This window comes from Microcaecilia unicolor, chromosome 2, assembly GCF_901765095.1.
Source record: "Microcaecilia unicolor chromosome 2, aMicUni1.1, whole genome shotgun sequence".
Lineage (NCBI taxonomy): Eukaryota > Metazoa > Chordata > Amphibia > Gymnophiona > Siphonopidae > Microcaecilia > Microcaecilia unicolor.
The window spans coordinates 554,153,031-554,177,183 of NC_044032.1; the positions used below are offsets into that span (position 1 = coordinate 554,153,031).

Consider the following 24,153-nt stretch of genomic DNA (forward strand, 5'->3'; position numbering starts at 1 on the left):
AAGATGGCCAATGAACACATAGCATTTTTGAGTATTTTTAGTATTTTTTTCCGATTCCAGTCGTACTTTTTAAAAATAATTAGTGATTTTAGGTGGGCACATTGAGGAGAATTGGAAGATATATTCAGTTTTCATTTTTTGAAAATTTCAAACTGGTCAGTATTTTAAGTCATCCTGTTTTAGTAGCAGCTTTGTTTATCCATTATTTGAGTCTTTATGAACATCATCTTAAGTTTTGTTCATTTTAAGTTGATTTTGATACATTAGTATTATTTTGATTTTCGTAGTTTGCCATCAGGCTTATTTTCGAAAGAGAAGGACGCCCATCTTTCGACACAAATCGGGAGATGGTCGCCCAAATCGGCATAATAGAAAGTCGATTTTGGGTGTCCCCAACTGCTTTCTGTCACGGGGACGACCAAAGTTCCCGGGGGCGTGTCGGAGGCGTAGCGAAGGCGGGTCTTGGGCGTGCCTAACACATGGGCGTCCTCGACCCATAATTGAAAAACAAAGGGCGTCCCTGACGAGCACTTGGACGACTTTAATTGGTCCTTTTTTCTTATGAGCAAGCCACGAAAAGGTGCCCAAACTGACCAGATGACCACCGGAGGGAATCGGGGATGACCTCCCCCAGTGGTCACTGACCCCCTCCCACCCTCAAAAAAAATTTTTTTTTTAATATTTTTTGCCAGCCTCTATGCCAGCCTCAAATGTTATACTCGGGTCCATCGCAGCAGTATGCAGGTCCCTGGAGCAGTTTTAGTGGGTGCAGTGCACTTCAGCCAGGCGGACCCAGGCCCATCCCCCTCCTACCTGTTACACTTGTGGTGGTAAATGTGAGGTTTCCAAAACCCACCAGAAACCCACTGTACTCATATCTAGGTGCCCCGTTCACCTGTAAGGGCTATGGTAGTGGTGTACAGTTTTGGGGAGCTCAGCACACATGGTAAGGGAGCTATGCACCTGGGAGCAATTTGTGAAGTCCACTGCAGTGCCCCCTAGGGTGCCCAGTGCACTACGAATGCTGGCTCCTCCCATGACCAAATGGCTTGGATTTAGTCGTTTCTGAGATGGGCGTCCTTGGTTTCCATTATCATCGAAAATCAGAAACAACCAAGTCTAAGGACGACCATCTCTAAGGTCGACCTAAATTTCCAGATTTAAGTATCCCCGACCATATTATCGAAAATAAAGATGGGCGTCCATCTTGTTTCGATAATAGGGGTTTCCCCGCCCCTTCACTGGGACGTCCTGCGAGGACGTCCTCAGAAAAGCTTGGGCGTCCCTTTCGATTATGCCCCTCCACATGACCTATGAACTCCACAGTTTGTATTTAAATGAGCTCTGATTCAGGCATGGCAGTTTTTACTGCGAGAGAAAGTGAGGAGCTGCCTTGGAGCAGTAGTTTGTTTTTACTTGTCATCCAGGACCTGTTTGTAATATGTATAACTGGTTTTGTGCCCTTCTTTTATATCTATGAGCTACTTTATTTTTGTTTGAGCTTGTTTTAAATCTTTGTTTTGAATTATTTCTATTATCGGCGGTCTTGGATGCACAAATTCTAACTAAGGGGAAGTATTTTATGACCTCTTATTAGGTATGTGTCCTTTTTTGGTGAAATGATCAATTATGTTTTTAAACATGATTGCACCATATTGTTGGTCACTATATTCACAAGCATGCTCTGATGGATTAGTTTGAAACACTTTTATAGCACTTTATAAGCACTCTGCAATGTACAATTGATTAGGACATGTGATCTATCATAGTATTGTTTATGACTGACCGTTTAGTTCACCTAGATTTTATCTGTGCATTTTTTAAAATGCATTTCTTAATTTTTATTGTTGCTCACAATTGTCACAGTGCTTGCTTGTGATATATATAATTTTTGCTATGTATGTTTATTTTATGTGAATTTCCTATATAATAATTAACACCTCGGTCTGGATGCCTGGGTTCGTAACACAGTTCCCATTGGTCCGCCCTGGGGATGACGTCACAGGGCAGACCATTGGGAAGTGAGAGGAAAGGGAACCCAGCAGCAGCCACCGGAGGTGAGTAAAGAATCGGGCCCCCGAGTTCCATGACCCCCTACCTCCCTCCCTCCCTCCTTCCACTCCTGTCCGTCCGAGTTCCATGGGCCCACTCCACTCCGACGGCCCCACTCCCGTCCAAATTCCACGCCCACCCCCCCTCCTCTGATTTCCGCCGCCCAGCGCCTCCCTCCCTCGGTGACCTCCGAGTGCAAGCAGGATGTTTGCGGAAGGGCGGGACCAGAGGAACACCTGAAACAGAAGCGAAAGCAAAGGCAGTCTAAATCGGCATCCGTGCGTGCTGCACTTCACTGTTGCCGGCGGAGCAGGAGGTAAAACGTTTTAAACAACAGCCAGGACTTACGAAGGGGAGGGGCAGCAGCACATGTCCTGCTTGCACTCGGAGGCCACAGAGAGAGCGAGAGAGAGCTGCGGGGTTGTGGAACTCGGACGACAGTGGGTGCATGGAACTTGGCACGGGACGAGAGAGGGGGAGGGGGTCCTGGGGGGGAGGAGGAGGGGAGGGGCGGGTCCTGGAACTGGAAGGGGAGGGGTGCCTGGAACTCGGAGGAGAGGGAGGGAGGGAGGCAGGTAGGGGGGGCGTGGAACTCTGAGGGAGAGAGGCAGGTAAGGGGCATGGAAATCAGAGGGGAGGAGGCCTGGAACTCGGAGGGAGGGAGGGGGCCCTGGAACCTTGCTAGCGCCTGTTTCCTTTCTGTTGGAAACGGGCCTCTTTTACTAGTAAATTATATTTTAGATTTAATTTGCATAAGTACATAAGTATTGCCACAGTGGTACAGACCAAAGGTCCATCAAGCCCAGCATCCTGTTTCCAACAGTGGCCAATCCAGGTCACAAATACCTGGCAAGATCCCCAAAACGTACAGTACATTTTATGCTGCTTGTCCCAGAAATAAACAGTGGATTTTCCCCAAGTCATTGTAATAATGGTCTATGGACTTGTCCTTTAGGAAGCTGTCCAAACCTTTTTAAAACTCCACTAAGCTAACCGCCTTTACAGCATTCTCTGGCAACAAATTCCAGAGTTTAATTACACGTTGAGTGAAGAAAACGTTTCTCCGATTTGTTTTAAATTTACTACTTTGTAGCTTCATCACATACCCCCTAGTATTTTTGGAAAGAGTAAACAATCGATTCATGTCTACCCGTTCCACTCCACTCATTATTTCATAATCTCTATCATATCTCCCCTCAGCTGTCTTTTCTCCAAGCTGAAGAGCCCCAGCCGCTTTAGTCTTTCCTCATAGGGAAGTCATCCCATCCCCTTTAGCACTACCTACAGACCTGAAAACAATCGAAGAAACAACTATCTTTTGCATATCTCTGAAGACATATTTCTTCAACAAGGCCTACAATGAGAACCTATAGCCTCACTAATCCACCTCACCAACCACTCAGTTATGAAAGCCCACCTTCTATAATTACCCTAATCACTCCCTTCGTTCTTCTTTCTTCCTTTACTTAATCTCTGCACAGTACTAACTGTTTCTGATATCCTTGAATGACAATGTTAACAAAACTATGTAATCCACATTGAGCCTGCAAATAGGTGGGAAAATGTGGGATACAAATGCAATAAAATAAATAAATAAATTTTTGTCGCCCTTCTCTGTACCTTTTCTAATTCCACTACATCTTTTTTGAGATGCTGTGACCAGAATTGAACATAACTACAAAGGCATTATAACGTCCTCATTTTTGTTTTTCATTCCTTTCCTAATAATACCTAATGTTCTATTTGTTTTCTTAGCTGCCGCAGCACACTGAGCAAAGGGTATCATCAATGACGACACCTAATTTTTTTGATGTTTGGTACAACAGTGTGTCGTAAACCCCTGATACAGTCATTTGGCAAAATGTAGCCACGTTGAGTAGTTGCACAATAATGTGCATTACACAGGACTAAAGTATGAACTGAAGTCTGTAAAACTTTCTTTTCCTTGTCATCAAGCAGATGAAGCCATTACGTATGGGTTATGTCCATCAACCAGTAGGGGAGATAGAGAGCACTCAAACTTTCACAGTGCCCTCTTGGCCAGCTAGCTCCACTGCCTCTTCAGTATTCTCTATCTCCCTTAGCAGGGTGGCTGCAGCTTGTTCGAGCTCCAGAAAAATCTGCCGGGAGGTGGTTCCTGGCTTGCCAGTAGTTAACCGGGGTGTTGGAGGCTATAGCAGCTTCACTTTAAAGGCACATAGGTTAGCCCTTTCCCTGCCTTACCCATACCTCTGTGGATGTGGACATATTGCTTTGTTTTCCCTGTCCTTACCCACCAACAGTGGATGCAGGCATATAGGTTCGTCCTTTCCCTGCCTTTCCCACTCATCTGAGCCTCCGGAGTCTTCAATACCTCTGCTTTCCTCACAGCTTTAAAAAAAAAAAAAAGTTGCATCGCGTTTTTAAACGCAGAGACGCTGGAACAGAGGTTTTTGACCTGATTTTCAGCAGGATCGTAGTTGTACACTAGATCCTTTGAGGTAAGAGTGTTTTCCAACTCCTCCGGGGTGGGCCCGCGATCGGGGCGATTTTGGCGCGAAACCGCCATTTTGGATTTTACCGCCGTTTTTCGGCGATGGCTGCGGACAATGTAAAGCGCTGTTCCACTTGTGGCAAGCGCAAATCAGCAGCAGGGCTCTGTAAATCGTGCTGTATTGGCGTAGGAGCCGGCCCGAGCATGGCGAGCGATGTTTCTTCCTGCTCTGAGCTGGCAGCGGGCGCCATTTTGCTTACACCACATGGCGCGGCCTCCGTGGACACGGAGAGACCTGAGCCGGGTGGGGCACCTCGAGATGAGGTTATTTCAGGAGTGGCTAGCACCGGACAGGATTTGGGTGCCCAAGGTGAGATTTTCTCCCCGGATTTTGTGCTTTTGGTGCATAAAGCATACATGATGAAAAGAGCCCTTCCTCAAGGGTCGCCTGAGGCTCCTCTGATTGCCCCCCCCTCCCCCCCCCCCCCGATGGATTCTGGCCTGGGACTGCCCAGTGAGGCTTTTTTCCCGGATGCTTGGCCTAAAGATAAGCGCAGAAGGGTTAATTCCCCTTCAGATTGTGGTGCACCTTTTTCCCCCCCGTGGTCAGGGTGTGAGGATTCGGAGAACTCTGACAGACGTTCTTGGTCTGAGGAACCAGAGTCAGATGCGGATTTACCACAGGATCTGGATGATCCCTCCGCGGTGAGGATTTTCCACCGTGATGAGCTGCCAGCGCTTATTTCAGATACCCTGCAGGCCCTCTCGATTGAAGATCCTGACAGTGGCATGGCCTCCTCGGGTAATCCCAGGATGGCTAGTACCAAGAAAGCTGCTCGGGCCTTCCCTTTGCATGACTCCATCCTAGAGCTTGTTTCGGCTCAGTGGGCTGACCCCGAGGGACCTTTGAGAGTTTCCAGGGCTATGGGGCAGTTATACCCTCTGCGTGAGGGACATATGGCTCGTTTTCAAATGCCTACAGTGGATGCCCTAGTCACTGCGGTGACAAAGAGAACTACCCTCCCTGTTGAAGGAGGTGTTGCCCTGAAGGATGTTCAAGACCGTAGGCTGGAAACAGCGTTGAAACGGTCCTTTGAAATTGCAGGTCTCACTGTTCGGGCGTCTGCATGCAGCTGTTATGCTGTGAGAGCCTGCCTAGCTTGGCTGCAACAGGCAGTGGCTCAGCCCAGAGATGGAGCGGAGCCCTTCTTGGATGTGGCTCCGCGGATGGAGGTGGCCTTGTCCTTTCTGGCTGATGCCCTTTATGACCTTGTCAGAGCTTCGGCTAAACAAATGGCAGTAGCAGTGGCGGCTCGCCGTCGTCTGTGGCTATGACACTGGGCAGTGGACATGGCCTCTAAGCAAAGGTTGGTGAAGTTGCCTTTTCAAGGACTTCTCCTATTTGGTGAGGAGTTAGAGAAAATTGTGAAAGGCCTGGGTGATCCAAAACCCCAGCGCTTGCCCGAAGATAGGCAGAGGCCTTCCTCTAAGGGCCAGGCGGTCCACTCCTCGTACAGACCTCGCTTCCGTGAAGCTAGAGGGTATTTTTTTTTTTTTTGTTACATTTGTACCCCGCGCTTTCCCACTCATGGCAGGCTCAATGCGGCAGACAATGGAGGGTTAAGTGACTTGCCCAGAGTCACAAGGAGCTGCCTGTGCCGGGAATCGAACTCAGTCCCTCAGTTCCCCAGGACCAAAGTCCACCACCCTAACCACTAGGCCACTCCTCCACTCCGCCCGGGGCGTTCTGCTGGGTTCACTTCACGTGCCCGTGGTCAGCAGAGGAACTCCTTTCGCTCGGACAAGCGTTCCACAGCCGGTGGCTCAAGACCAGGAGTTCAGGGGCGACCCTCTCAATGATGGTGCGCCGGCCCTCTCCTCGATGCCCGTCATCGGAGGACGGCTTTCCCTCTTTGTCGAGGAGTGGGCCAAGATTTCCTCAGATCAGTGGGTTCTGGACCTGATCAGAGATGGATACAGAATAGAATTCAACGCCCCAGTAAGAGACGTGTTTGTGGAGTCCCGATGCGGTTCTGCCGTCAAATGGGCGGCGGTGGAGGAGACTTTACAAGGTCTGATTCAGTTAGGGGCAGTGACCCCGGTGCCTCCCGCCGAGCAAGGCTGCGGCCGATACTCCATCTACTTTGTGGTGCCGCAAAAAGGTGGTTCCTTTCGCCCTATTCTGGACTTAAAAGAAGTGAACAAGTCCCTGAGAGTGCGGCATTTCCACATGGAATCCCTGCGCTCAGTCATTGCGGCGGTTCAGCCAGGAGAGTTTCTCACGTCTCTAGACCTGAAAGAAGCTTACTTGCACATACCGATTTGGCCCCCGCACCAGAAGTTTCTGAGGTTTGCGGTGTTGGGAAAACATTTCCAGTTCAGGGCCTTGCCTTTTGGCCTCGCCACAGCTCCCTGAACCTTTTCGAAGGTAATGGTGGTAGTAGCTGCTTTTCTCAGGCGAGAAGGTATCAGGGTTCACCCGTACCTAGACGACTGGCTCATCAGAGCAGACTCTGCAACAGAGAGCTTACAAGCTACAGCCAGAGTGGTCTCAGTACTGCAATCTCTAGGCTGTGTCGTCAATATGGCCAAAAGTCACCTGTCCCCTTCACAATCTCTAGAGTTTTTGGGGGCCAGGTTCGACATAGTCTCGGGCTATGTGTTCCTACCCGAGCTAAGGCGGTGCAAGCTTCAGAATCAGGTCCGTCTGCTCCTGAGGATGCCCCGCCCGCGAGCTTGGGACATTGTCCAGCTGCTGGGATTGATGACAGCCACGATGGAAGTGGTACCCTGGGCGAGAGCGCACCTGAGACCTCTACAGTATTCCCTACTCCGGAGATGGTCTCCTATTTCTCAGGATTACCAATGCAGACTTACTTGGCTCCCTGCGGCCCGTCTCAGCATGGAGTGGTGGCTCTCGGACAGCATGCTGCGGCGAGGAATGCCGCTGACGCTCCCCGTTTGGTGCCTAGTGATAACAGATGCCAGCCTGAAGGGCTGGGGCGCACACTGCAAGGGGAAGCATGCCCAGGGTCTGTGGACACCCGAGGAGTCGGAGTGGTCCATCAACCGCCTAGAGTTGAAAGCGGTGTTTCAGGCGCTTCTGGCATTTCAAGTGACCCTGGAAGGATTGGCTGTCAGAGTGATGTCAGACAACACGACAACGGTGGCCTATATAAATCGACAAGGCGGAACAAGGTGCAGAGCACTAGCCGCGCAGGCCGAACTGATTTGCCACTGGGCCGAGCTGCATCTTCAGTGTCTGTCGGCAGCTCATATTGCAGGTCAGAGCAATGTGCAGGCCGATTATCTGAGCAGGCATCAGATCAATCCAGCAGAATGGAATCTGGCAGACGAAGTATTCCTGCAGATCTGTGCCAAATGGGGCAAGCCCGTGATGGATCTAATGGCGACAAGTGCCAATACCAAAGTCCCGTGCTTCTTTAGCAGACGGAGAGATCCTCGCTCAGCGGGGTTGGATGCCTTGGCTCAGCCCTGGCCTCCGGGTCTACTTTATGTGTTTCCCCCATGGCCCTTGATAGGGTGCCTGCTCTTGAGGATTCGGCTGCACCCAGGAGAAGTGGTCCTCATCGCCCCGGATTGGCCAAGGAGACCTTGGTGTGCAGACCTCCGACAGATGCTCCTGGAGGCTCCTCTGCCATTACCTCTGGTACCGAACCTGTTGACTCAGGGACCGGTAGCCATGGAGGACGCCGGCCGCTTTGGTCTTACGGCATGGCTATTGAGAGGGCGCAATTGAGGGATAAAGGTTATTCCAATAAAGTTATTTCCACTCTCCTGCAAGCCTGCAAGCGGTCCACTTCCGTGGCTTATGCCAGGATTTGGTGCCTGTTTGAGTCTTGGTGTGCTTCCAGAGCCATTGTTCCAATGCGGGCTCCTGTCTTGCCGATTCTGGACTTTTTGCAGGAAGGTGTACAAAAAGGCTTGGCCTATAATTCCCTGCAGGTGCAGGTGGCAGCATTGGCCTCCCTTCATGGTAAGGTGGAAGGCGTGTCTTTGGCTGCTCACCCAGATGTGGCACGGTTTCTTAGAGGGGTGCTTCGGCTCCGACCTCCAGTGCGAGCACCCTGTCCAGCTTGGAACCTGGGGCTAGTTTTGAAAACTCTGCAGGCATCTCCTTTTGAGCCGCTTCGGCGAGCATCGGAGAAAGACTTGACACTGAAGGCCGTTTTTCTGGTGGCCATTACCTCAGCGAGACGGGTGTCAGAGCTCCAGGCGCTGTCCTGTAGAGACCCATTTCTGCAATTTTCAGAGTCCGGAGTCACGGTTCGGACCGTGCCTTCCTTTATGCCTAAGGTGGTTTCAGCCTTTCACTTAAACCAGCCTATTTTCTTGCCCTCTTTTTCAGAGGAAGAGTTTCCAGAATATTTTGGGCAGCTGCACCTTTTGGATGTGCGCAGGACTCTGCTGCAGTATCTGCGAGTTACTAACTCTTTCAGGACTTCTGATCATCTGTTTGTTTTGCTATCCGGTTCTCGCAGAGGGTCTCCAGCGTCTAAAGCCACTATTGCCCGCTGGCTCAAAGAAACGATCTTTTCAGCTTATCTGCTGGCCGGCAGGGTTTCCGCCTGTAGCCTTTAAGGCACATTCTACTAGAGCGATTTCTTTCTCTTGGGCTGAAACTGGAGCACTCTCTCTTCAAGAGATATGCAGTGCAGCAACATGGGCTTCTAAGCCCTCCTTTGCCCGACATTACAGGCTGGATGTGGCTGCCAGGAGGGATGCGCGTTTTGGTGCACAAGTGCTAGCGCGTGGTGTGGCTTGTTCCCACCCTATCTAGGGATTGCTTTGTTACATCCCATACGTAATGGCTTCATCTGCTTGATGACAAGGAAGGGAAAATTAGGTTCTTACCTTGGTAATTTTCTTTCCTTTAGTCATAGCAGATGAAGCCATGAGCCCTCCCTGTATGATTGTCTGTATGCTGTGAATCTGTTTTTCAGGTTCTGTTCTAATTTCCTGAAGTTCCTTCCTTGGGAGAAAGTTGGAAAACAATCTTCAGGATTCATGTTCAGTTTAAATTTAGGAGGATGTGTTCATTCCCTCCAGGAGGCGCGTGTGTTCCCCTCAAGTTCTATAAATAGGAGGATGAGTTCATTCCCTCCAGTGTGTTGGGAGGATGTGTGATTCCCTCCAGGAGGCGCTTGTGTTCCCCTCCACTTATACAATAAGGAGGATGAGTTTATTCCCTCCTTTATGAGTTCATGCATTCCCTCCTTTATGAGTTCATGCCCTTGTGATGGGCCATCGTTCGCTGTGAGGAAAGCTCTTGTGATTCCCATTGCGGTTTGCCATACTGCTTTGGAAGCTTCAAATACTGAAGAGGCAGTGGAGCTAGCTGGCCAAGAGGGCACTGTGAAAGTTTGAGTGCTCTCTATCTCCCCTGCTGGTTGATGGACATAACCCATACTTCCATATCATCATGCTGATCAATCCATAGACTGGTGGGTTGTGTCCATCTACCAGCAGGTGGAGATAGAGAGCAAACTTTGCCTCCCTATATGTGGTCATGTGCTGCCGGAAACTCCTCAGTATGTTCTCTATCTCAGCAGGTGGTGGTCACACACAGCAGCAGCTCTGGCTAGGCCTCCAAGCCTAATTTTTAGGTTTTGTTGAGTGCCTGGGGTTGAGGGCTCTTCTTGAGCAAGTGCAAACCTGGTGGCGCCAGGTCCCTCCTTTTCTCCCCCCTCCCGCTGGCTCCGTTTAAAAAAAAAAAAAAATTTTTGAACGTCCTTAAAGGCGTTTATTTCGACATTTATTTAAACGTTTATTGCAGCTACTCACTGGGACACCAGGTCGTTACAGCTCGGAGTGGACAGCAGGTAATTTTTACCTTTTATAGCGGGCAGGGGGTTCCCCGATTGGTCTCCACGTGGCCTATGGCGTCGGAGGGCGAGGGCGCAAAGAGTCGCTCCCCGGATCGCGTGTGCGCTTCCAGAGGGGATGCGGGGGTCTTAAAGTCTGATTCGCCCTTGTTGGGTGACAGTTTCGTGACCGATGAGTGTCCCGGTCCTTCCTCCGGTGTGGCGGTTTTTTCCCGCCATAAACGCCCATCCCCCGCGGCTCGCCTCCGCCATATTGGCCGGCCACGCGGCTCGGACGGCTTCTTCTTGGGCCGCCCTTGAGGTGGGAAACATTGATGCCATGAACGCCCTTAATTTGGGCGACGGCACAAAAGCGGCTAAAGTTAAGCGCCGTTCTTCCCGCGCGGCTCCTTCGCGGAGTGTCGCGCCGGACGCCATCTTGGATGCGCAGCATGTCTCTCCCCGCTCTTGCGAGCGCCGGTTGAGGGTGCGTCTAGGGCTGTAGCCCATGCTGCGGAAGTGCACAGTATGCGGGGTTTCTCCCCCGAGTTTGTTTTGCTGCTGCATCAGGCCTTCCTTATGCAAAACGCTGCCCCTGCTCCCTCGTCTGGTAAAGAGGTTGAGGCCCCCGGAGGTAAACGCCCTCGGGTTGATTCCCAGGCCTTGGAGGACTTTGTCTCCTCCGATGTAGATGAGGGCAGCGTATCTGAGTTCTCCCAACGGTCCTTTGCGGATTCCTTGGAGGAGACGGATCCCCGCTCGGATGGAGCGGATGACCCCTCTGCAGCGTGGCTCTTTGCTCAGAGGATTTGCCCAACCTGTTAATGCAGGCCATGGGCATTTTGAAGATTTCCTCTCCGGAGGACGTCTCTCCCTCAGCCCCTGTTGGCTCTGCCATTATGCTGGGGACGAAGCGCCCGCATTGAACCTTCCACGTGCGTGATGCCATGCACACCTTAATTTCGGCTCAGTGGGATGTCCCGGAAGCGAGCCTTAAAGTGGTTAGGGCTATGTCCCGCCTCTATCTTTTGCCTGAAAGTGAACGTGAGGCCTATCTGTGGCCTACCGTGGTTTCTTTAATCACTATGGTGACTAAGAAAACGGCGTTGCCGGTGGAAGGTGGCACGGCCCTATAGGACGCCCAAGACAGAAGATTGGAGGCGGCCTTAAGGTCGTCCTTTGAGGCGGCTGCTTTAAGTTTGCAGGCCTCAGTTTGCGGCTCCTATGTGGCCAGGGCGTGCCTGACTATGGTGCAGCGGGCTTCCCCCTCGGATCATTCCTTGAGGGCTGATTGGCCGGCCCTGGAATCGGGCTTAGCCTATTTGGCAGACTTGCTGTATGATGTCTTTAGGGCCTCAGCTAAAGGCATGGCTCAGACAATCTCTGCGCGGCAGTGGCTTTGGCTGAAGCATAGGTCTGCTGACCACGCCTCTAAATCCCGCCTGGCTAGATTGCCTTTTAAAGGCAAGCTGCTCTTTGGGGTCGAGCTGGACAAAATCGTGACCGATCTCGGCACGTCTAAGGGCAAGAGGTTACCAGAGGTCAGGGCTCGGGCTAGTGCTCGCCCCGGTACCTCCAGAGGACGGTTTCAGGAAGCCCGTCGGTACCGCCCGGGCAGGTCGGGCTCCTCTGCCCCCTCTTCCTTCAAGAGGAACTTCTCCCCCAAGCAGCATTCCTTTCGCAGAGACCGCCGTCCCGGAGGTGCTCCCTCCGGTCCTCCCCTAGGGTCTCGTACCCAATGACGGGGCCTTGGTCCACGCCCCAGTGCAGATTGGAGGACGGCTGTCCTCGTTTCTGGGCGAGTGGATCACAATAACTTCAGACGCTTGAGTGCTGGAAGTCATCAGAGACAGCTACAAGCTAGAGTTCTGCCGACCCTTAAGAGACGGGTTTGTACTCTCTCCCTGCAAGTCTCCAGTCAAAGCTGTGGCAGTGCAGCAGACCTTGGACAATCTGATCCGCCTGGGTGCGGTCGTTCCGGTGCCAGAAAATCAGCTTGGCAAGGGACGTTACTCCATTTACTTTGTGGTACCAAAGAAAGGAGGTTCTGTACGGCCTATCCTCGACCTCAAGGGGTCAATCAGGCTCTTTCGCATGAAGACCCTCCGCTCTGTTATAGCGGCAGTGCAGGCAGGAGAGTTCCTGGCATCCTTGGACATCAAGGAAGCGTACTTGCATATTCCCATCTGGCCTCCTCATCAACGCTTTCTGCGTTTTGCAGTCCTGGGCCGACACTTCCAGTTCAGAGCCCTCCCGTTCGGGTTGGCTACTGCTCCGCGGACCTTCTCCAAAGTAATGGTGGTCATCGCGGCCTTCCTGAGGAAGGAAGGAGTACAAGTCCATCCTTATCTGGACGACTGGTTGATCCGAGCCCCCTCTTATGCAGAGTGCGGCAAAGCTGTGAACCGGGTGGTTGCTCTTTTGAGCTCCCTGGGGTGGATCATCAACTGGGAGAAAAGCCAGCTGCGCCCAACTCAATCCCTGGAGTATCTGGGAGTTCGATTCGACACCCAAGTGGGCAGAGTGTTCCTGCCAGACAATCGGATTGTCAAGCTTCAGGCTCAGATGGACCAGTTCCTAGTAGCCTCTCCTCTTCGGGCTTGGGACTATGTGCAGCTGTTGGGCTCTATGACGGCCACGATGGAAGTAGTGCCCTGGGCCAGGGCTCATATGAGACCACTACAACACTCTCTGCTGCAGCGCTGGACTCCGATGTCGGAGGATTATGCTGTGCGCCTTCCCTTGGACCCAGCAGTGCGCAAGGCGCTGAGCTGGTGGACGCAGACAGACAAGTTGTCTGCAGGAATGCCTCTGGTGACCCCGGAGTGGATTGTCGTCACGACGGACGCCTCTTTGTCGGGCTGGGGAGCCCACTGCTTGGGAAGGACAGCGCAGGGGCTCTGGTCTCCTGCAGAGGTAAAGTGGTCTATCAACCTCCTGGAACTCAGAGCCATTCGGTTGGCGCTTTTGGAGTTCATCCCGGTCCTGGCGTTGAAGCCAGTACGGGTCCTGTCGGACAATGCCAGGGAGGTACCAAGAGCGCCCCTCTAGCCAAGGAGGCCATGAATCTATGCCAGTGGGTGGAAGCGAACCTGGAACAGCTGTCAGCGGCCCACATTGCCGGAGTCATGAATGTCAAGGCGGACTTTCTCAGTCGCCATACCTTGGAGCCCGGAGAGTGGCAGCTATCTGTTCAGGCGTTCTTGGACATCACGAAGCGCTGGGGCCAGCCGAGCCTAGATCTGATGGCGTCATCGGCCAATTGCCGCGCTTTTTCAGCAGAGGACGGGACCCTCGATCCCTGGGAGTAGATGCTCTTCTCCATCAGTGGCCGACACAAGAGCTTCTCTATGTGTTCCCGCCCTGGCCCATGTTGGGCAGGGTGCTAGACCGGGTGGCAAAGCATCCGGGCCGGATAATCCTGGTGGGTCCGGATTGGCCCTGACATCCCTGGTATGCGGACTTGATCAGGCTCTCAGTGGACGAACCTCTGCGATTGCCAGTGGAGCAGGGCCTGTTACATCAGGGTCCCGTGGTGATGGAGGATCCCTCCCCCTTTGGTCTTACGGCCTGGCTATTGAGCGGCAGAGTCTGAGGAAGAAGGGCTTCTCAGACAAGGACTGCTTACGCCAGGGTTTGGCGTACCTTTGCAGCGTGGTGTGAAGCAGGTTCACTTTCTCCATTTACTGCTCCAATTTCTTCAGTGCTGGCGTTCCTGCAAGAAGGTCTGGAGAAAGGCCTGTCGCTCAGTTCCCTGAAAGTCCAGGTAGCGGCCCTGGCTTGCTTCAGGGGCCGCCTGAAGGGTGCTTCCCTGGCTTTGCAGCCAGATGTGGTGCGTTTCCTCAAGGGAGTTAATCACCTGCGCCCTCCTCTGCACTCAGTGGTGCCTGCGTGGAATCTCAACCTGGTGCTAAGAGCCTTACAAAGCCGCCTTTTGAACCCTTGTCGAGGGCATCTCTGAAAGACCTGACGTTGAAAGCAGTCTTTTTGGTGGCTATCACTTCAGCCAGAAGAGTTTCCGAGCTCCAGGCACTCTCTTGTCGAGAGCTTTTTCTGCAGTTCACTGAGGCAGGAGTGACTATTCGCACAGTGCCTTCCTTCCTACCCAAGATTGTTTCTCGCTTCCATGTGAGTCAGCAGCTCGGTCTCCCTTCCTTTCGTAGGGAGGACTACCCAGAAGAGTATTCTGCTCTCAAATATCTGGATGTGAGACGGGTCATCATCAGATACTTGGAAGTGGCCAATGATTTCCGGAAGTCGGATCATCTGTTTGTCCTGTTTGCAGGTCCTCATAAGGGTCTGCAGGCTGCTAAGCCTACAGTGGCAAGATGGGTCAAGGAAGCCATTGCAGCGGCTTATGTGGCCGCGGGGAAGGTGCCGCCTATTCAGTTGAAGGCCCACTCCACTAGAGCTCAGGCGGCCTCGATGGCAGAGGCCGGGTCCGTCTCCTTGGAAGAGATTTGCAAGGCGGCAACTTGGGCGTCGGCCCATACCTTCTCCAGACATTACCGCTTGACTGTGGCTGCTCGGGCGGAGGCCCGGTTTGGAGCTTCAGTGTTGAGTTCAGGGATTTCAATGTCCCGCCCTGGGTGAGTACTGCTTCGGTACATCCCACCAGTCTATGGATTGATCAGCATGATGATATGGAAGGTAAAATTATGTATCATACCTGATAATTTTCTTTCCATTAATCATAGCTGATCAATCCATAGCCCCTCCCAGATATCTGTACTGTTTATATTCTGGTTGAATTTTAGGTTCAAGTTTAGTCTTCAGTTACTTCAGGAGGACTTCGTGTTCAAGTTTTTTCACTTGGATTCTTCAAGAGTTGAGACGAGTTTGTGTTACAGTGAGCTGCTGCATTCCTCTCCCCTCTGTTTTACGGGGCTGGATTGAGACTTAAATTCTGCTGGCACTCCCTCCCGCTTCGTGCGGCTGTAGGGCAGCTTTGTACCCCTCCCGCTTCGGCGGTGTTAGGGTCAGTCAGCTCCTCCCGCGGTTGCGGTTGCAGGATAAACCAGATCCCCCCGCATCGGCGGGGTGGTGTCCCTCCCCCGCACCGCGTGGATGAGCTGGACGGATTCCCCTCCCCCACTTGTGTGGGGATGAGCTGGGTTAATTCCCCTCCCCCGTTTCCGCGGTGGTGAGCTGGGCAGAGTGTCCCTTTGTGGGTGTAATTCTCTAAGTGCTGAGTCCTGCGGATGGAGCTTTGATATCGACATACTGAGGAGTTTCCGGCAGCACATGACCACATATAGGGAGGCAAAGTTTGCTCTCTATCTCCACCTGCTGGTAGATGGACACAACCCACCAGTCTATGGATTGATCAGCTATGATTAATGGAAAGAAAATTATCAGGTATGATACATAATTTTACCGTAATGGCTTCATCTGCTATGACTAAAGGAAAGAAAATTACCTAGGTAAGAACCTAATTTTCCCATACAGAAGTTTATCAATGGAACAAATATTTCTTAGTTTGAAGTAACTTTTACTAACAATTAAGGATGTATGTTAATCACTGTTAACACCATAATTAATGCTTTGTTAGTCATTATTTAAAAAATTAATTGCCCCCTGTCAGCAGCGCTATCAGCATCTTTCCCTACATTTCCCTCCCTTGCCTGCTCCTCTGTACCTTCAAAGTTGCTTAGACAGTAGCAGCAGCACAGCAGTGTCTATACACTGCCTGCTCTGGAGGCCTCTCTCTGACCCATCCTGCCCCTGAGGAAACAGTAAATTATGTCGGAGGGGGCAGGATGAGTCAGAGAGAGTCTCTAGAGCAGGCAGTGTGGTAGGGTATGTAAAAAAAAATAAAAATAAAAGAGGAGCCATGGCATGATTGTGGAGGAGTGGCCTAGTGGTTAGGGTGGTGGACTTTGGTCCTGGGGAACTGAGGAACTGAGTTCGATTCCCGGCACAGGCAGCTCCTTGTGACTCTGGGCAAGTCACTTAACCCTCCATTGCCTGCCGCATTGAGCCTGCCATGAGTGGGAAAGCGCGGGGTACAAATGTAACAAAAATAAATTGTGTTATATATGAATTTGCGTTATCACAGAACGCTTTATAGCGAGGTTTCACTGTGCTTGATACTTCATCACTAGCTTTGAATACTGCAAAAGAACTTTTTTTTTCATTTCTTGGGTTGTTCAACTATATTGAAAGCTACTAAAAAAAATTGAATATTCTTTCTTTTATGCAAGTAAATATGATCAAAGATTCCTATTTTATATCATTCATTGTTCATTTGCCTTCTACATTAAGTCTTCCTTACGCCTGCTTCCTTTTTATAGTCTCCATCTGTGCCCTATTGTCCCACAGCAGCAAGTCTTGCATATCTTAGGAAGCTCTAAATGGGAGTGCAAATTAAGTTTATGGTATGTAATAGTGAAGTCGTCTTAGAAATATAGAAAATAACAGCAGATAATAATATATGGCCTATGCAGTCTGTCTGTCCATACAAACTACTAAGCTCTACAATCCTTTCCTCTCTCTTGGAAATCTTCTGTGCTTGTCCCATGCTTTTTTTTTAATTCAGATATAGGCCTTGTCTCCACTACCTTCTCTCAGAGGTTGTTCCAAGCATCCACTACCCTTTTGTTACAAATTCAAGGTAAGTGAGCCCGCCCTTAGACCGCAGCTGGAGCTGCAATAGGCAAGTCCCCTGGGCTGGCACAAGTGAGGAGTCAGAACAAGAACCAAGACAAGACGAGGCTAGAATGAATCAGACAAGATGAGGCTGGGCTAGACAAGGCTAAACAAAGCAGGGCAGAAATAGCAAGGTACCAAAGACAAGGACCAAATACAGACAAGGCAAGGAAAGCAAGGCAAAGGGGCTAGAACTGGGATCCAGGCAGAACAAAGCAAGACTTGAAACTTGATTAAAACTGAGTCTAGAACCCAGGCAGAACAAGGCAAGACACGGAACTAGGTTAAAACTGGGTCCAGAAAAGACAATGCAAGAACTGAATCCGGACAGGACTGGACAAGACAAGACTAGAGACAACAGAAACAAACCAGAAGCAAGGCTAGAGGACAAAGCAGAAACAAGCTAAGGCAAGACTGAGGACAAAACAGGAACAGAATTTGGCTGGAGCAGAAACTGGGAACGGAGCTTGGCTGGAGCAGACACCCGGAACAGAGCTAGGCTGAAGCAGAAATCAGAATTGGAGCTGGGCTGTAGCAAGAATCGGGATCAGGGCTTGGCTATAGCAGGGATCTGGGGTAGGATATAGCAGGAACCAGGAATACAGAGCTTGACTGTAGCAGGGATTGGGATCAGGACTAGGCTGTAGAAGGAATCTGGATCAGGGCTAAGGCTGTAGCAGGAATCGGGATCAGGGCTAGGCTGTAGCAGGAATCAGGATCAGGGCTAGGTTATAGCAGGAACACAGCTTGACTGTAGCAGGAACCAGGAACAGAGTACACAGGAGCAAGGCTTTAGGACCAAGGTTTGCAGGAACAAAGCTTCAGGAGCAAGACTCACAGGAACAATACAGGACTTTGGCAAAGGTAGAGCAGGAACTAGGCAGGAACTGGAACAAAACAAGAATATGAAGACAAGGCTAAAAGACCTCTTGCGAAGTGGAGGAGTGGCCTAGTGGTTAGGGTGGTGGACTTTGGTCCTGGGGAACTGAGGAACTGAGTTTGATTCCCGGCACAGGCAGCTCCTTGTGATTCTGGGCAAGTCACTTAACCCTCCATTGCCCGCCGCATTGAGCCTGCCATGAGTGGGAAAGCGCGGGGTACAAATGTAACAAAAATAAAAATAAAATAAAGCATGAAAGTCTCAAGATTCCTTATAAAGGTCCTTACTGATGATGTCTCAACTTGGAATAAGTCTTGGAACACAGCATGATACCAGAGCGAGGCTAAGATACTAGGATATCAGACTGAGGCTTGGATAGACTCTGGAGTGAAGCTTGGATGCAGGAACACCAGAGTGAGTCTTGGATAATCTCTGGAATAAGGCTTGGGAAACGGGCAACGGTGGTATTCATGCAGAGAGAGGCGCTCTGGAGAAGCCACAGAGCCCGACCACTGGAAGAAAAAGGTGAGTCTGGATGTGGGACACAGCTGCAGCCGTGGCACCTTTTACATAAAGAAATAGTTCCTTAGATTACCCCCTATTACCTCCAGGGGGTTATGTCCCCTCGTCCCAGAGTTTCCTTTCAGTTGAGAGGATTTATACCATGTCTTTGTCATATCTCCACTCTCTCCTTTCTTCCTGAATATACAGACCATTTTAGTAATTACCTTTTGGATCAATTCTATCCTGTTAATATCATTTTGAATATCTGAGAGAATTGCAGATTGCTCCAACTGAGAGCTCACCAGAGACTTATAGAGAGAGACTATTGTCTCCTTTTTCTTGCTGGCCTGGCCTTTCTTTTCCCTGTGCACCCAAACATCCTTTTTGCTGTCCTATCATCTTTTCAGTCTGGCTACCTTAAGGTCATTATATATCATCATGCTCAGGTTCAGCTCCTTCTTTCATGCACAGAAGTACTTCACCCCCCCATACTGTACTGCTCCCTAGGGTTTTTGCAGCAAAAATACATGATCCCTGAATTGTTTTAGCAGTTAAAATCTAGGTTCATGCATTTGAGCTTTAAATATTGTATGCATTGCATTAATTTTTAGATTTCTGTGTGTTTTCAGGTACCTTCTTTCATTGTTCTGAAACAAGTTGTAGTATTGTGAATGGCTTTTGATTTTAGATTCATTTTCCCTATCCAATCCACACTCTATAAAATCATCAGTGGAGTGAAGCCAGTATATAGGGAATAGTTGTTTACCCTTTCAAATACTGTATTTGGGAATTGCTTTAAATTTTTGTCCAACAAATTATAGCTGCTACAAAATACTGCTTGAAGTTTGATTTTCAGTTCTCGGAAGTACTATAGGGTGTCCCCATTGTTGGAGAGGCTGCATTGGTTGTCTGTATGGGCTCAGGTTTCTTTTAAAATAGCTTGTGTTTTTAAAATGTTGCCACGCTTTACCATGAGACACCTTTCATATTTCATAGTAACTTTGGTTCTTAAATATTAGTCATTGCTTATTAGAATTTCAGTTAAAGAAATTAGATGTAAATGGATCTTTGATTAATCTTTTGATTTTTCGGGTGCCTAAATTTTGGAATGACCTTCTATGGAAAATTAGACAGATTTTTACTTATTTAGATTTTCACCGTGTTAAATACCATTCTGATAATTTTTTTTTTTTAATCTTGTGGTTCAGCAATACTTTGGATGGTGATCCTGAATCAATTCCTGTTTTTCAGCTGTCATTTTCTGTTTTGAGACACGATATATCTATGCTTATGGATCCATCTCAGTCATTTCCTATTGTAAAATCGTCTAGGGTTTTGGGAATTATTTTTGATACCACTCTGTCTTTTGTACCACAATTTAATAATGTGGTAAAGAGAATATTTTACAAATTAAGACTGTTAAGATCAGTATGTACCTATTTTTGTAGGAAATATTTTGCTTTGTTGGTATGGGCGTATATACTGTCACAGATGGATCCTTGTAATTCTGTTTATATGGAATTGCCTCAGAAGCAATTACATGGATTACAGCTGCTACAAAGTACTGCTGCCAGATTGATTTTTGGACATCGGAAATATGAAAGAATGACATTGTTGATTGACCTGCATTGGCTGCCAATTAAGGCTAGGATTATTTACAAGTTAATTAGTTTGGTTTTTAAATGCTTAAATGGTTTGGGCTTTATTTACTTACTAGTACATAAGTACATAAGTACATAAGTAGTGCCATACTGGGAAAGACCAAAGGTCCATCTAGCCCAGCATCCTGTCACCGACAGTGGCCAATCCAGGTCAAGGGCACCTGGCACGCTCCCCAAACGTAAAAACATTCCAGACAAGTTATACCTAAAAATGAGGAATTTTTCCAGTAAAAAAGCCCCGTTTCTGATGCAAATGAAACGGGGGCTAGCAATGTTTTCTTTTGTGTGCATGTGGGAGTGTGTGTGTCCCTGGCCTCTGGCCTCTCTCCCCTCCCCCCTCTGAGTCCTTCACTGTTATGGAGCCAGAGATTTGATTTCGTGCTCTGCTGTTTTCCTTCACTGACTGTGTTACAGAGAGGGCGGGGCAGACACTCATAGGGAAACCGGATATCTCGCCCCCTTCACACTTCCGGCTGGAGGCTTCATAGAATGTTGGTGTTGCTTTTTATATAGAGAGATATGATTTGTTGCATCATTCTGCCTTTTCAGGATATCTAGAATTAAGAATAGTAATTCTCTTATTTCAAACTGTTAAACACACAATTCTAAACGTAACCATGAATGTTCCTAGTCACATAAGGCTACTTATTACTGGAACTCATTACTATTAGATTTAGAACAGGAAGCTTTTTACAGTTCACAATTGTGTAATAATTTTAGTGTACACCGTTTCGGACCCATTACAGGAATTCAGCAGTATATCAAATGTAAGGTTAGATTAGATCTAAATTGGATTTCCCGGGAGATAAACAAATGAATTGAATAGTGACAAAACTAGGGGACATTCCAGGAGGCTAGTAGGTATCACTTTTTAAACAAAGTTGTAGATGCATTTTTTTTCACTCTTTGAACATTAAGCTGTGGAATTAGTTTTACTGAAACATGCAGTGAAAGTATCTGGTTAAAAAAAAAAAGCTAATCAAAAACTAGTTCAGATCTTTGGGATCTGCCAGGTGCTTATATCCTGTATTGGTCATGACTGAGCATGGTATTTCTTATGCTTTTATATAGATTCATCAGGTATTTCTCTGCACCAGAAAGCTTACTATATAAGTAAGTTGTTACCAGAATAATGGAGGGTGAAGTGTCTAACAAAGAGCGGCAGTGGGAGATGTGGAACTCTGCAGTCCTTTGTTTTCAGGCTGTTGCTTTAATCATAGGCTATTCCTGAACTCTTAAGTTTGTTTAGTTCTTAATTAAAAAATCCTCCTGCAAGAATGTTAATACAGTCACCTGAAGCACAGCATAATCCCTCTCCACCCCTCCCCCACTCTTCCCATCTATAAATGAACTCGTATGTGAAGCAGTTATAACCCAGGATAAACTGCAGCAATTGGTTTTCTTTCAAAACTTTGAGCTAGATCTGGAAAATATGAATATCATCTAGCTGTTTATAATGCATTATGACCCAAGTAGAGGCATACTTCCATAATAGTGTTCTGTACTTTTTGTTTTGAGGTCTTTGGAGTAATTATTACTATATTGAATTTTTGTTTTTCAGTTCTCTTCCTCCCCCTGTTACTGAAGAAGAAGCTACTGAAAATGGTGTTACAAAAACGGTAGTTTATAATTTTTATTTGTAAACTTATGACTATAAACTGAACTGTAAAACTAAAAAAATAAATTATCATACATGTGAAATTATTTTGTTTAACTCTTGCCCCTTTATAGGGAGCATTGCAGTGTTATTGCATGCTAATTCCCAAAGTACAAACTGTTTTTAAGCAAAACAATTGTGTAAATTATATTTTTTTCATTAATGTATGTTGCTACAGATGTATGACGGTATAAACAGTATGTGTATTGGTGGATTTTGGTGAATGTCAATACTTTAAGGAATAAGGTCTGAAAATAAGTACTTACTAGAAGGCTTTAGTTTTTGGGTTTTTTTAATACCTAGAAAACTTGTATTTTCTTTTACATTTGTAAGACTGTTTAAAGTACAGAGCAGAGCTGCATGCTCATTCTTTATTAATGGAAGCTGTTCATATCCAAGGATAAGCCAAACACACCCAGGCACTACAAAAGGAAAGACCGGATGTAACCTAAGTGGAATTTTAATTCTGTAAAGTGCTTCTTACTGGGACTTTCACATCTGAAATGATCTTTCAGAAGTGAACATTGGTGTTTTCCCAAGTTTGAAAGGAATTAAAAAAAGCAAACAGAAGTTCAAAAAAAGTATTTTTATTTGTGTTAGTACTCGCATGCCTCTCATTCGGGAGGGGAGGGGGAAGGGTTTTTTTTGGTGTCTGATGATAAGTAGGATAGCAAGCTCTTACAGAGTGGGTAACTTTACCGATGGATTCCACGCAGGCAAGCTACTGTAGCTTAAAATATATCCAAAACATTTTTTTTCCTGTTGAAGGCAGCATATTTGGCTGTGGATTCCCAAGTTATAAGGACTTACTATTCTTGTATTTGGAGGAAACCAAGTTGCATATCTGTAGCAGATGTTCTCTGTGGACAACAGAATACATGTCCTCACATCCTGGAAATGATGATTAGTAGTAAGTCTACTCCAGCTGAAAAAAATAGACTAAAGTGTTACCACTTCAGCAGGCAGGAAGTGGTGCAGAGAAGCAACTCAAAAGTTTCTAGTAATTACTGAACTAGAGTACCTTTCCCACACAAGCTCCATTGATGATGACATGACCATGCTCTGAGGACTTGTATCCTATTATCCATAAAAAAACCCTGTAATTTTTTACCACATTTATACCTCTACTCATAGAAAAATGTTATACCGAATTGTTCTTCTACTACTGTTCAGTTGCCCTATTAGTTCCCGTTGTTTCTTTTCCATTGTTCCATTGTTCTTCTCCATTGTTCTATTCCCTTAACGACACTTTAACTTTCTTTTCGCATAACCACTCACAATGTAATCCATAACCGAGTTGTAACAAACTGTATTTCCACCATTCACAATGTATTGTAAGCCACACTGAACCCGCAAATAGGTGGGAAAATGTGGGATACAAATGCAATAAATAAATAAATAGATGCCGGTTATTGGTGCTTATCAATTATAAGTGATAATTATGTTTCATGCGTAACTGACCCTGTTCTATAATGGGGTCAGTTACAATTGCAATTGCACACCTTACTTTAGGCGCCATTTCTAGAATTTGGGGGTATATTTGGCACCATCAGTTGTGTTTGCAACCATAAAGGACATAAGCAAACACTGGGGAAAAATATTTTTCTTCCTACCAGCTACAGGCCACATTTTAGACTCCAGTTGCATAGTCTTGATGAGGTTTAACTTAGGAGGTAAACTGTTTTAATGCCGAGCAAACAGTTAGTCCCAGCCGCCACTATATACATTATCCCCCAGATTTGGGCGTGAATCCCAGATCAGCGCCCAAAATAATGTGCTCCAATGATTTAATTATTGAAGCTAACATTCAATTGACACTAATTAAGATTTGGGCGCGGATCTGGCTACACGTTTTTCTGTAGCAGTGGGCACCTAAATTGGATTGTGTGCAATTCAAAAGCAGGTGTGGTCATGGGAGAGGCATGGGTGGGTCAAGGGCATGCATGTACATCAGGTTTCAGCTGGTGTAAGTCCTCCGCCCGAAATTGAGTGAGAGATTTGATGCCCAGCACTATTCTATAAAGAATGCTCATCCCTCAGCGCTGTTCATTGAATAACATTGAGATCCAAATTTCCAGCACCATTTATAGAATCTCTCTCTCTCTCTCTCTCTCTCTCTCTCTCTCTCTCTCTCTCTCTCTCTCTCTCTCTCTCTCTCTCTCTCTCTTTCTCTTTATATATATACAGTGGGGGAAATAAGTTTCTCCGAGGACAAGCAGGCTGCTTGTTCTCACTGATGGGTGACGTCCACGGCAGCCCCTCCAATCGGAATCTTCACTAGCAAAGTCCTTTGCTAGCCCTCGCGTGCCCGCGCGCACCGCGCATGCGCGGCCGTCTTCCCGCCCGAAACCGGCTCGAGCCGGCCAGTCTTCTTTTGTCCGCACTCGGTACGGTCGTGTTTTCGCCGTGTCGAGCCCCGGAAAGTCGACCTCGCGCGTCCAATTTATTTTGAG

General features: G+C 48.0%; 1 protein-coding gene across 9 annotated transcripts in view; it reads left to right on the plus strand.

Moving 5' to 3' along the window:
* Window positions 1–24,153, plus strand: part of FIP1L1 (factor interacting with PAPOLA and CPSF1) — a 337,219-nt gene that overhangs the window by 17,940 nt on the left and 295,126 nt on the right. For 8 of the 9 annotated variants that reach the window (XM_030191378.1, XM_030191380.1, XM_030191381.1 and 5 more), the window contains exon 3: window positions 21,605–21,662. The exons of the other annotated variant lie outside the window; for it this stretch is intronic. In XM_030191378.1, the coding sequence (XP_030047238.1) occupies window positions 21,605–21,662 (58 nt within the window). The remainder of the gene's footprint in view (window positions 1–21,604; window positions 21,663–24,153) is intronic. 9 annotated transcript variants of the gene reach the window in all.